At 50.1% G+C, this 13,423-nt stretch overlaps 1 protein-coding gene across 2 annotated transcripts in view; it reads left to right on the forward strand.

Moving 5' to 3' along the window:
- Window positions 1–10,053, forward strand: part of LOC101952246 (SLAM family member 5-like) — a 34,393-nt gene extending 24,340 nt beyond the window's left edge. For both annotated transcript variants that reach the window (XM_065574659.1, XM_065574660.1), the window contains 6 exons: window positions 10–48; window positions 4,363–4,415; window positions 5,151–5,243; window positions 6,442–6,543; window positions 7,418–9,562; window positions 9,708–10,053. In XM_065574659.1, the coding sequence (XP_065430731.1) occupies window positions 10–48; window positions 4,363–4,415; window positions 5,151–5,243; window positions 6,442–6,543; window positions 7,418–7,504 (374 nt within the window). In that variant the 3' untranslated portion in view covers window positions 7,505–9,562; window positions 9,708–10,053. The remainder of the gene's footprint in view (window positions 1–9; window positions 49–4,362; window positions 4,416–5,150; window positions 5,244–6,441; window positions 6,544–7,417; window positions 9,563–9,707) is intronic.
- Window positions 10,054–13,423: the final 3,370 nt, after the last annotated feature.

Here is a 13,423-nt window from a genome sequence, read left to right on the forward strand (position 1 = left end):
CCATCGCAGCCTCGCAAAAGTACACTCCAGAACCTGCTGGCAGCTCAGGTAAGAGTCTCCTGTGTCCCACTGACCTCCTGGCCTGCACCTCCCCCCCCCCCCCCCCCCGGCCCACCAAGTGCATTTTACTTTCCAAGTCTGATTTTCAGCCCCTTTCCTGTTTGGGGCAAACACGGACTCTGATTTTAAGGCCAGAAGGGATGTTACGATCGTGTGCTATTCCTGTTGCCTCATGCAGCCCCCGGTACGAGGCACTGGGCAAAACCAGCCCAAGAAGGAGGTCCTCATCCTGAGGTGAAAGTGAGCCGGTATGGGCTGGTTAAAGCGCCCACGTTAAAGCGCTTTAAAGTCCCTGCCCCTTTTGCCTCCCCTGTCGGCGGCCCTGCTGGTAGGGTCTGTACCGGCAGGGCCATCGACGGGGAGGGGGGGAAGGGGCAGCAACGTTAAAAGGACCCTGCAGCGCTTTAACGTCCCTCCCCCCCCCCGGCCGCCGACAGGCGGGAGGGGGCAAAGGGAGCAGCTGCCCTGGGGCCGGCGATTTAAAAGGCAGCTGCAGCAGCGGCGTCCGGAGCCCCGGGCCCTTTAAATCAACACGAGAGCCCCAGGCGGCGTGGGACAGGCGGCCTGGAAGGGCTGGCTGGGGGATGCTGACCCCCTAGCCCCGCCCCTTCTGCCCAATGCCCCGCCCCTTCAGGGGCCGGAGCCGCCCCGCCCCGTACCGGTAAGTGTCCTCGGTTACTTTCACCCCTGTCATTATCCCCGACAAGCCAAGGATTCTGATCTCCTGCACAACACAGAATCTCACCCAGCTACTGCTGAGCTGGGCCTGAGGTAGAGCACAGTCATTGGCCAGCTGCAAAATTAACTTGGTAAATAACTCCAGCCGGAGAACACCTCCGAACAGCCAAAGGGTTAATTCCTCCAGCTTCTCGGTAGCTGCATGGTGGTCACAGGAGCTACCACAACATATGTCGGAGCAAACAGCTGGGTCTGAATGTAGAGGGGACGTTAACTGATATGCACGTAAGGTGGTTTGCTCCTTTCCCTGGGTCATTTCCTGCGTACTGTCTTTGTACTGTCTTTCACACAGCGCAGGGCATGACTGTAATGTGCATTATTTCCATAGGACTACTCCCCCTCTGGCTGGTTCCCCATCCAATCCCCGCACCTCAGCCGGACTCCCCTCAGCCACACTCCCCTCCAGCTCCCTTAGCCTGGATACCCTCTGTAGGGTGACCAGACAGCAAGTGTGAAAAATTGGGACAGAAGGTGGGGGGTAATAGGAGTCTATATAAGACAAAGCCCCAAATATCGGGACTGTCCCTATAAAATAGGGACATCTGGTCACCTTAACCCTCTAATGCTGTGCTTCCCTCTCCCCTCCCTCCCCAGACCTTAACTCCGTGTCTAATGGGGGGGGGTGCTAAGGGGTGCACAGTTTGTGTCTGTGGCATTAACCCCCCAGACCCTCCCTCCCCTTGCCAGCTGCTCCTCACACTGCCACCCCTCAGCTCCGCCCCCAGCTCCATCGGTCTCTCTCCTTGGAGGAGATGAGGGCAAGGTTGCGAGCTGAGTGGCTGGTAGGGGAGGAGGAGGAGGGACACTTATGCAGCCCCATCTACCTAGAAAATACAGTAGGTGGCCAAAAGCCAGAGATCTTAGTGCAGGGATTAGGCCAGAGACCAAAGCCTGGTGTTGTCCATTAGGCTGGTTTGGTTGCACAAGACAGCCACGGGAAGGGTTGTGCTGTAGGTAGCAGTGAGGCAGGTGCCACTTTGTGTTTTTTCTCAGAGGCAGAATGTCGCAGGGCCACCCCACACACACTGGGCTCTCACTCCCTCTCCTGGCAACTTTACATTTGTTCTTCCTTTGTCTGTTGTTTTTGTTAAATCTGGAATAAAAGGCACCTGCGCATGAAAATACCTTTTACTCTCCACTTCCGGGAAGGACAAAGATGCGGCCGTGAGGATGGGACGGTAAAACAACAAGTAGCTCAGAGAAAGTGAAGGAGCGTGGGAGAGATTTCCGGGTTAAAGGGAAGACAAATAGAAAGGTGGAATGTACACTTACAGGAATATGGAAAGGTTCCGGCTGAATGAAACAAAGGAAGTTTTGGAAGCATGGGACTTGTAACTTTGAACAGTATTTTAGTGCAAATGCAGCTGAAAGCAACAGCAAAAGATCCCACAAGAGCTAAGAAAATAGAAGAATGACATTGACACGTTTAAAGACTGATGCAGACGCTGGGGGAGATGGCACATAAGGAGGAACGGCGCTGCTTCATAAGCAGTGTCTCACTCCAGGAGGGTATCTGTATTCAGGAGAACACTGAAGCACTTGCGTAAGCTCCAGTACAGTTTATGGGACTTAAAGCTGGCTTTGATGGGCAGTGTTACCTAGTGGCCAGTGGCCAGACTAGGACTCAGGAGACAAGGGTTCTAGTATCGGCTCTTCCACTAGCCTGCTGGGTGACCATGGAGGAGTCAGTTTCCCTGCTCGGTGCCTCAGTTTCCCCTTACATCAAATGGGGATAATGACCTCCTTTGAAAAGTGCTTTGAGATTGACTGATGAAAAGCTCTAGACAAGAGGTAGATATTAATTACTATTAAAGCTAACCATGTGTCTAAGTGCTTCCCTGAATCGGAAAGACTAACCTCTCAAGCTGCAAAGTATAAATGTCCTTCTAAGAAACCAAACGGAAGGAGAAAAGATGCCGGGATTGTCGCCACTCAACAAATGCTTCCCATTCCCTGGACTTTTGATAACTCATTTTGGAGTTGTCGTCATCATCACAACATGCAAGCTAGAGGAGAATTAGCCCGAGGGATTGTGCAGACTGGACATGTTACAAAATGAGCCATTGTGTTCTATTCATCTTTCTCCCATGGAGACTTCATATTTGTTCTGTCTTTGTTGTTTTTCCTTAATTTGAAATAAAGGCTACATGCATGGAGAAGTACCTGGTTTGCTCTTTGTGGTTGGAGATGTCTTAACGTGGATATCCAAGCCCTCTACGGCAGCGGTGGGCGGGATCTGGCAGATCCCTGATACCTCTGCTACTTTGGTTTAGTTTTAAGGCTGTGTGGTTTTAAGCTTAGTTTTAAGTTTTAGTGGTTGTATCAGAGCGCTGGGAGCAATTTCTCAAATCTTGATTGTAAAAAATTCACAAATTTTGAATTTTCACCCCCCCTTCCTCTCCCCCCCCCAAATATTTTGGGTTTTTTTACATTTTCCCTGTTTTGAAGCAAGTGTAGAACTGGTTGCAAATTTTCAAGTTTCTAAAAAAGTGTCGAGCTTCTAAAGAATTTTTAATTTCAACAAAAACAGGGGGAAGAATTGAAGAAATATAAGTATTTTCCCCTCTTTAACCCGCTCCCCCCCCCCCACTATTGTTTTGGGCTATTAGATTATTCATTTAAAAAGTCTTTTCTTTTACTGAAAGTAAAAGCTCCACAGACAACTAGTCACCTGTTATTTATTCTTTGAACAGTTACTTAGTACTTTTCATCCCTTGGTATCCCAAAGTGCCTTAAAAAATGATTGATAAAGTTTACGGAGATTTTTGTCACCCATCATTGTAATGCAGCCACCTCTGAGGGGGAACATGGCAGCTGTTTAATACTGCATAGCAACACTGCTATAGTTACCAGAGTTAGAGTTTGGCCTGGTTCTAAGGTGAACCCCCCTGGTCATTCACAAAGTGCCCAGGGATCTTTAACGACTCATAGACTTTAAGGTCAGAAGGGACCATTATGATCATCTAGTCTGACCTCCTGCACAACGCAGGCCACAGAATCTCACCCACCCAAATCCCTAACCTATGCCTGAGTTATTGAAATCCTTAAATCGTGGTTTAACGACCTCAAGGTACAGAGAATCCTCCAGCAAGTGCCCCATGCTGCAGAGGAAGGCGAAAACCCCCCAGGGCCTCTGCTAATCTGCCCTGGAGGAAAATGCCTTCCCGACCCCAAATATAGCGATCAGTTAAACCCTGAGCATGTGGGCAAGACTCACCAGCCAGCACCCAGGAAAGAATTCTCTGTAGTAACTCAGATCCCACCCCATCTAACATCCCATCACAGACCATTGGGCAGATTTACCGCTAATAATCAAAGATCAATTAATTGCCCAATGAGCCCAGTAACATGGATCAGAAATAACACAGATTTCCCTTAAGCACTCAGGCGAGAGGAGAATGCATGTCCTCTCCATCTGTCTGAAGTTACCATACAGAACGGATGAGGGCACCCAAGGGGGACTTCCCAGCCCTATGTAATTAGTCCAGTGTCTCCCAGTTCCCAGTCTCCATTGGCAGTGGGGTCTGTTCCATTCACTTACTTCTCACGTTCTTCTCATTGCAGAGACCGATCCAGAAAAAAACACGGTTTACGCCCAAGTCGGCAATTTGCCACTGGTGAGTTGTTCACCTAAAGCTCCCTCGTGGTGAAACCATTACCAATTCAAGGCAGTGGTTCTGCTTAGCCAGACGAATAGCCAGGATGGGTTGATGGTACCAGTGCCTTAGATTTACCACACGTATGGGACTGTGGGGCCCCAATCAAGGGATATGCGGGGCTAACAGAAACACTGGGGTCACTTTGTGATGGGGGAAGAGGAAGAGGGGTTGGAAGCAGACAGACAATTTTTGACGTCCCTTTGGAACATGCAATAACGCTCGGTCGAGCTGAAAGCGGCAGCTACTCCTAGAGAGAATGAGCAGCCGTTCCGATCCTTTGGGGCTTTTCTGACCACAGCTTTGACCTCGTTTGCCCCTGATGACGATTGCACTCTGACCTGACTCTGCAAAGCATTGTGTAAAGTCAAGGCTAGGTCTGCACTACGGGGGGGCGGGAGGGGGTCGACCTAAGATACGCAACTTCTGCTACGTGAATAGCGTATCTTCTCAGGTCGACTGGCTGTGAGGACGGCGGCGAGTCGACCGCTGCCGCGCCGCCGTCGACTCCGCTTCCGCCTCTTCCCGCGGTGGATTTCCGGAGTCGACGGCAGAGCCATCGGGGATCGATTTTATTGCGTCTTCACTAGACGCGATAAGTCGATCCCCAATAGATCGATTGCTCAGTGCCTCAGCTGCTGCAAATCTGTGTGCAGCTCACTAACGGATGCTTTGGGGGGGGATCTGTCTGTTTAGTCTCACAGTAGAACGGGGACTCCGAAAGCGAGCCCGGAGACCAAGAAGGATGAGACAAAAACTATCTATTCCAAGGTCCATTACCCAAACCAGGTAGGAGCTCTACACCTTGCTTTCCTGTATGTTTATTTGGCATGGGTTCCTTCTCCTGGCTGGCGGAGTTAAACACTGTGACTGCTGACCCCTAGCATGCTACGGGCTCTAATAACAACCACCCGCCCCTGGGGTAACGGGCCCGTGGCTGGGTGCACTCTGATTTCAGGGAGAATATGGACAACGAGCCGGACATCAGTGAAACCTGGAGGCAGGGATGACAATTGATGCTTAACCACAGTGAATTGAGTTCTGTGCTGAGCCCTGCAGGAGACAGAGCGTGGCAGGGGGCAGTGCAGATAGAGACAGGGCAAAAGAGACTTTATCTCCCCTTTATGCTCTGAGATCTGGGCTGGGAAGAGGACCAGCCCCCACAGCACAACTTAGAGCAGCCCCAGGGGCCAAGGAGAGTGGGAAGTCACAGTTCCCCAGCCACCAGTTGCACTCTTTGCCACTCCACCCCCGGCGTGGCCCTGGGCAAGGGCCTCTACAGGCAGTGTAGGGACACCCTGTACCCCCAGGGAAACCCCGCTGCACCTGGGAGGTTTGGCTGGAGGCTCCCCTGCCCCTCTTTATGCCTCCAAATCAGCCCAGAGCAAGACACGGAAGTGAGGCCAGTGAGTCTCCTTTGCATGCCCAGGTTGCCAGATTCCCTGGGCCCTATTCTCCATGGTCCCGCCCCTTCTGTGCTGATTGGCAGCCCTGTCGAGTGCCATCAGCTCAGGACGGGAGCATTCTACACTGGGGTAAATGACCGCGCCAGGGGCAGTGGAGAATCAGGCGCCGGCCACCTGTTTTCACCGGCAGCAGCAGGTCGGCAGATCAGACGCGGGCTGTGGGGCTAAAGACGGCTGTGCAGATGTTACGGCTCAGGCAGGAGCTGGGAGGAGACGGGCTTCAAGCCCGAGTCACAACGTATTCACAGCTATTTTTAGCATGGGAGCCTGAGCTCTGCGAGCCCTGAGTCTGCGGGCCTGGGCTCGGAGACTGGCTGATGCGAGCTGTGTAGACGTACCCCCAAAGTCCCCATCCCGTGCCGAACCAGAGGGAAGCTTTCCCGCACTGGGGACCCCTGGCTCAGAGCAAACTCCCGGCCCCATTGACGCTTGTGGGACCAGGACTCCACCCCGGATCTCCCAGCGCTCGGAGCTTTTGTCTCCTGCCAGGAAGAGTGACAGCTCTGTCTCTTTCATTGCAGTCGCCTCCGCAAACGGATGATGAGAAGTTGTCCAAGGACGGCCTGGAGTCCATGGAGAAGAGCGAGAGAACCATTTATGCCACAGTCAACCAGCCAACCCAGGCATGAGGGGTTTGCTCCTTGTTATCAGAGGGTGGAATTCAGGGCTTGTAGGGCCATGGCTGCTTGAGAGGCCACGTTCTATATCCAGTTGGGCCCCGATCCTGCAATGACATCATGTGGGCGGACCCCAGCATCCATGAAGAGCAATGCTTGACTCCAAATGGGCTCTAGTCATGAGCTGTAGCATGCAGAGTCGAGGCCTAAATTGGTTGCGACTTCCATTGACTTCAGGGTTTGGGACATAGTGGGAATTTTCCCCTGTAGGGTACAGGGGAGCCCCGTCACCCAAGAGGAGAGCTAAGGGAAACACTTCAATCTAAACTTTTTGGGGGAGGGAGGAGGAGGAAGATTTGCAGCAAATTGAAAAGTTGAAAGAAAAAAAATAAACTTTTGGGTTGACCAAAACGTTTCAGTTCCATTCGAAGCATTTTCAAACATTTGTGATTTTCAAAAAAATAAATAAAGGAAATTTCAAAACAAGTCATTGTGAACCAAAAAAAAGAAGAAAAAAAAAAGAAAAACATTTCATTTCAAAAATGTCAAAACATTGATTTAAAAAAAAAATAAAAAAAGTTCAGAGGCAAACAATTCAGCCAAACCAAGACGAATTCCTGGACTGGTTGGTTGTTGCCAGATCTGCATTGTTTGCTGAAATTAAGTTTCAGTTGAAAAATGTCACCCAGCTGTAATCTTAACCTGAGCCCTGCACTCTAGACACTCCCACGAGTCCTTCTATCCCCCGTGAGAACAGACCGGCCCCTGGTAACCTAGGCATGTTTCTGGCACTGGGTGCAGGGCAGCTGACACGGCTCTTCAATGTTTTTGGCTTTCCCGTCGCTAACGTTTCTGCTCTCTGCTGTTTCTGTTCTTGCAGACAAAGCCCGCCAAGTCCACAGATGCTGCTGATTCTGCGGTCACTCCAAAATCTCAAGGGCCATCAGAATACGACAAGATCATCTAAGAGCTTGTCAAGGCAACACAAACATGCAGCGAGAATCAAGGAATAATTCAGTACTCCAGCATCAGACACCCAAACAGCAGAGGATCAATGCGTATAATTTGTACAGCGCCATGCACCATAGGGTCCTTGTCCCTGACTGGGCTCCCATCCGCTACTGCAATTGTAATTTGGACAGACCCCGGTCCTTGGCGGGCTTAAAGCATGAGCCGCTACCTCATGAACTAAAAGCCAACTGCGTGTTAGCTAAGGCGACAGAGCAGACTCATTAACGGTTCTCTCGCTAAGTGGTTTCAGTGCTGCTAGATGGGACAGACCACACCCAGACAGTGTGTGGTTACACAATGCAAATCAAAACAACAAACAAGGCATGTAGCGTGAAATTCACCTCCATGCTTGCCCCTTACCCAAGAGCTTTGCCCCCCTTAAAACACTCTTCATCTTTAACGCTGGGGTAAAGTATCTCTAGACCTTGGTGACAAACACAGGATCAAAACTCGGTATTAGTGTACATAGCTCAGGCGCATAATCTTTTTTGCTGCTGAATTTTCTAGGTTCCCCCATCAAGGGAAAAAAATGAAGTCTTGATTCTCTGTTACATTACGGCCCCTTGACGGTGCTCTGGCAGTGTTCAGACGCCTTAAAAAGGAGCTACCCCCCACTTTCAGGTACCTGGAACCTGTCAGGCCTGTGTAAAATGATCTGCAACGCGGTGAGACCTGGGCCCTAAGTATCTATAACTTGGGCAAAACCAAAGCACTTTTCTTTCACTGGATGGCATCTCTCGTTGCCCAGCGACACGCCAATGATCCGCTCCAAACAGCCAGCGCTGGTCAAACAAATAAATGATCAAGTTTACTCCCACCCTACCTCATATCCTCCTATTCAAAAATGAAGGAACTTTTTTTGCACAGGGATTCCATATAAACATGCCTCAGGAGGCAGAGAGTAGCCCCGGAAAAGTTTCAGTCTTGAGGGGTAAGCAGGGGTGTCACAGCCGTGTCGGTTCCAGGATATTACAGAGACAAGGAGGGTCAGGTCATATCCTGAAGGGGAACATTTAGGAACATTGAGATGGATTCGGCGGGAATCTCCTCATTCCCCTGCACACTCCAGCTATAACAAAGGGGATGAATTTTACTAACGTGGAAAAGAAAAAAAGTGAAGACGGGATAAAGCAAAGGAAATAAAATGCAAACCCTACCAGAAATTTGGAGACGCAACGTGCCATGCTCTGCGCCGGTGGGACATAGAACATGACGGACACGTCTTGTGGAAGGACTTCAGTGGAAAAGTTCAGTTTGAGTCAAATAAACTGTTTTGTCTCAACAAAATCTCAGCGGTTTGGTTTGGTTTTGACTAATTTCATTTTTAGAAGATTTAAAAACAGAGATTTGGGAACAAAAAGTCATTGAAAACTGACCAACTTTTGGCCAAACTTTCGAGAGCTCAGCCCAAGGCCGGGGCAGGTTCCCCGCAGCCCACTGCCTTTGTCGCAGTCCTGGGGGCAAAGCTCGTTTGAAAATCTGGGCTCAAGTGATGGAGCCTGCGGCAGGGCCACAACATGAACTCGATTCTTCGGTGTCCCTCTTGTAGATAAATCTCTGATAATTTTCATATGACTTTACATTGTGCCTCTTCATATAACCTTGTGGTGGGTCTACCCACGTGTGACCTCTGTTTTCATGGGACTTTGTATCAAAGCCTCATTTAGAAACTTTGCATTGCCCTTGGTATAATATTATAGCCCCTAAGGATAGAATAAGATAGAAGAAAAATTTCTTTTTGCTAACAGTAGAACAAGAGCTCTCCCCCCCCCCTACTCTTAATCAATTGCCCTGTTGAATGAATGAGGTGTGGATGAGCAAGGCATGGAAGGCAGCACCTCCAGACAGCCTCAACTGTTGGAGAGGGGCTGGGAGCCAGACCCAAGGACAATAAAACGTGTCAAGTGGGCTCATTAAAGACAAGCAGACATACCGACGGCCTCGGGGGTTAGAAGCAAGCACCTTCTTTTGGAAACACCCTCTTTGCAGCATTGGGACAACACTCAAAAGAAAGGTTTCAGAGTAGCAGCCGTGTTAGTCTGTATCCGCAAAAAGAAGAACAGGAGGACTTGTGGCACCTTAGAGACTAACAAATTTATTAGAGCATAAGCTTTCGTGTAGTCCACGAAAGCTTATGCTCTAATAAACTCAAAAGAAAGCAGCACAAAGGACCAATGGACACAGACACAGAGTTTGAATCTGGTATAGATTTGCATAAGAGGAAAGCTGCTATAAAAGTGAGGTGTCTTGCAGAGGACCCCGGGTCTCGTCTTGTCAACATGGGAGCATCGATCCGGATCGGCAGAAGCCCGGTTCCACCCCCTCCCCCATCTAACTCACCTGGCCAGTGAAGTTAAGGGGAGCAACTAATTGGTAACAACAAGACGGAATGGGTTTGTGTGTGTGTGTGAGTGTAAGTGTAATATATTATATGCATATAATACAGTGTTAGTGAATACATGTATTGCTAATAAATGTGGCGTTTTGTCTTATTCCCCCTGAAAAGATCCTGTGCAGTAGGCTCAAGTGATGGAGCCTGCAGCAGGGCCACAACATGAACTCGATTCTTCGGTGTCCCTCTCTGCTGCCTTCCCCACACAATCATCCCATTCTCCTCCCTTTATGCTACGTCTACCTCCTCCACTTCCACAGTTGTTCTCGCCTACTGAGCACTCCCTATGTACCCCCTCCCCGATCTTCCCTCCCTACTGGTCCCTCTGCCTCGTCCTCCTTTTATTTATTGTGTGTGTTCTCGTGTGCCTTCCTCCTGGGGAGACGGAGCCCAGTCACAGACTAGGTGCCGTACGAACACACGCCAAAAGACAGTCCCTGTCCAAAGGGCTTCCAATCTAACTCTCCGCCAAGAGAGAACAGGCGGACACAGACAGCCCAACAGGGAGTTCAAGGAAACAATATTGGTCACTATCCGGATAGTCTGGGGTGTCCCATGCTGCCTCTACACCTGCAACAGTCTCCCACTTTAAACTTCCTACTTCGACTGTAAACTCTTTGGGAGTGGGGGAGGGGGGGCAAGAACAAGCTGTTTGTCCTGTGTTTGTACAGCTCCTAACACCATGGGGTCCTGGACTATAATGGTGTACTGTGTAAGGACACGATCCAGAGACTTTACATGAATGGATTCTCCACAGACGAGGGAGATTGGACCAAGTGGGACTCAGCCAATTCCTTCTACCTGCAACTCCTATGAGCTAAGCACATCACAGTATGTGGAGGACTGTCCCAAAATGCTCAGCAAAGGAATAATTCATTTGTGTTCTTGATGCAGAGAAGAACACTTCAGGGGTGTGTGGACGCTGTGCGTATAATGGACTCCTGACCATAGATGGGGTCTCCAGATATTGCCATGGTTATGCAAATTTTACATCAATATAAGCCAATGAGGGAGCAGCCTGTGCATAGAATCATATCATAGAATATCAGAGCTGGAAGGGACCTCAGGAGGTATCTAGTCCAACCCCCTGCTCAAAGAAGGACCAATCCCCAGACAATTTTTTACCCCCGATCCCTAAATGGCCCCCTCAAGGATTGAACTCACAACCCTGGGTTTAGCAGGCCCATGCCAGGGGCTGAGAGATTAGACGTGCAGACACCTTGTGGAAAGGGGGAATGCCTTTTAAAGGGTGGGAGTGGGAACGCGGGGCTGGCTGGAGAGCAGGAGTTCTTATCAGCAGAGAGGATCACCCACTAAGCCGACGTGCAGCGGAGGACAGACCCTCAGCAGGAGATTGTCCCAGCACCACCAGGGCTACAGTCAATATGTGTGATCCTGAGCTAGTACAAGTCAGTACAGTGTCAGGAGACGTTGGAGCTAGTCCCAACTCTGCCACTGCTCTATCGTGTGACCTTGGGCAAGTCATGTAGCCTCTGCCTCAGTTCCCCTATCTATGTCGTGTGTATATAGCCCTACCTCCCAGGGGTGCTGGGAGGTTAACTACACTGGGGATTGTGAAGCACTCGGAAACCTGGGGATGGAGCCATATAAGTGCTCTATGCTGATTGCTCAAATGTCCCGGGCTAAGTCTTCACCTCTCCCGCCTCCACACCTCCCCCTTGTTACTCGGTCTGCACCTCTTCCCCTCTGGGTGTAACGATAAGGCCTTCGTCTGCAGCTAGATTGAAAGAGCAGCGGCCATTAACTGAGAAGCAGGAAGTCACATCCTCACATTCCATCTAAATTACATTAAAACAATGTTATATCCGGCTGTTAAAAAGGAGACCCCGTCCTAATGGCCCCCACTATCACCAGATTAACCATTTTAAGATCTGGTTCTTTAAGAAAACTTAGTTTGATAGCGTCTGTCTGTCAAAAAATCACTTATCACCAGTTGTGGTTGTGAAAGCCTCATTTCTTCATTGTTTTGTCATTATGGTCCCTTCCCTATTGTTTATCTGTATGGTCTCTGTCTGGTTCTTTAATTTTTTTCTGTCTGTTACATAATTAATTTTGCTGGGTATAAATTAATTAAGGTAGTGGGGTAGGATTGGTTAAAGAATTTTGTTACACGGTGTTAGGATTGGTTAGTAAAACTTAATAAAATGATTGGTTAAGCTGTAGCTAAACAGGACTCAAATTTCACTATATAAACTGGGGTCCAAAAGGAAGTTCTTTGGGAACCAACTCCAAGACACAGCCCCAAAGATCAGAGCGGCCAGACCTCAACACTCTGCCAATGACACGGTGCAGAGACTGGAGTCCCCCAGATGGACCCGCTCCTGACTGGCCCGCAGGGAAAAGTTCATCTGTCTTATTGGGAGCGGTGAGCACGGTGTGTGTAGCGTGTGCGTCTGTTTGTGGGATTGTTAATAAATAAGGATAAGGATATTACTGTGTAAGGCTCTTTCATCGGTAAAAGGTCCTGCAAACCTGCTGGGTGACCCCTGAGCTCTAGGAACAGGGTACAGGTGGGTGCCCTAGAGTGTGAGTAACAGAGAATTTTGTGCGGGTAACATGATCTCTGCGTGCATCCTCTCAGGCGTCAGCCCTCCTGCCTTTACTTCTCCTGGCACGCAACGCCACAATTCTCCCAAGCCTACCCTGAGCCCTGGGCTACATCCCCCCATCCCTTTCCCTTCCCCACTCCCCCCCCCCCCCCCCGGCATCCTGAAGGTGTGACCAGGTTTGGCATGGGCAGTTCTTCTCTTTGGGAATCTGTGACCGGTGTACAGCAACCAGACAGCCTTCTGCAGACAACAGCGCTAGTTATCTTCGCAGTAGGAACAAAGCTTTTAGAGAGAGAGGACTTTTAAAGACAGTCTCCAGCCAGCTCCTCCCCTACAGTCTCACCATCCCCTGCTAGCGACCTAGGCAGGCCCAGCAGGGTCATGTCCCAATTTGGTTCTCTCAAACAAATACCCACCCCCCGTTTGGCCCCCTGCATACACACACTTGAGCGGGTCTCTTTTAAATCCTGCTCTAGTTCTTTTGTTCTTCGGTGTTCCCGGCCTTTGGACTTTCAAGACAGACCCTGTAGGCTGAGCCGAAGCCCTGAGAGCCCATAGGTCCGGTGCTGTCCTTTGCCAACTCAAGTGCTGGCCAAGCGGGCGCTTACCCGGAGCCGCTCCTTCCGTCCTGCCTGTTTCCCCAGTCAGCCCGCTGTTGAGTTAACCCAATCTATTCATACAGTAACATCCCAGTCACCAGGCCAGTGTACAGCAGTGTTATGCTAGGGGCCCTGGTGACTGCTTTGATGGTCGTGGGCTCTGAGACTGGGCATGAACGCACCCTTCAATTAACAGAACTGTCAGGCTGGGTTAATCAGAACCGCCTCCCTCCCCCGGCAAGGGGAAAGGGGGTTTTGATCCCACCCAGGAGTCTGGCTTGAGTGGGGAGCAGGTGTGTGTAAAATCACACACA

This window comes from Chrysemys picta, chromosome 20 (assembly GCF_011386835.1).
Source record: "Chrysemys picta bellii isolate R12L10 chromosome 20, ASM1138683v2, whole genome shotgun sequence".
Lineage (NCBI taxonomy): Eukaryota > Metazoa > Chordata > Testudines > Emydidae > Chrysemys > Chrysemys picta.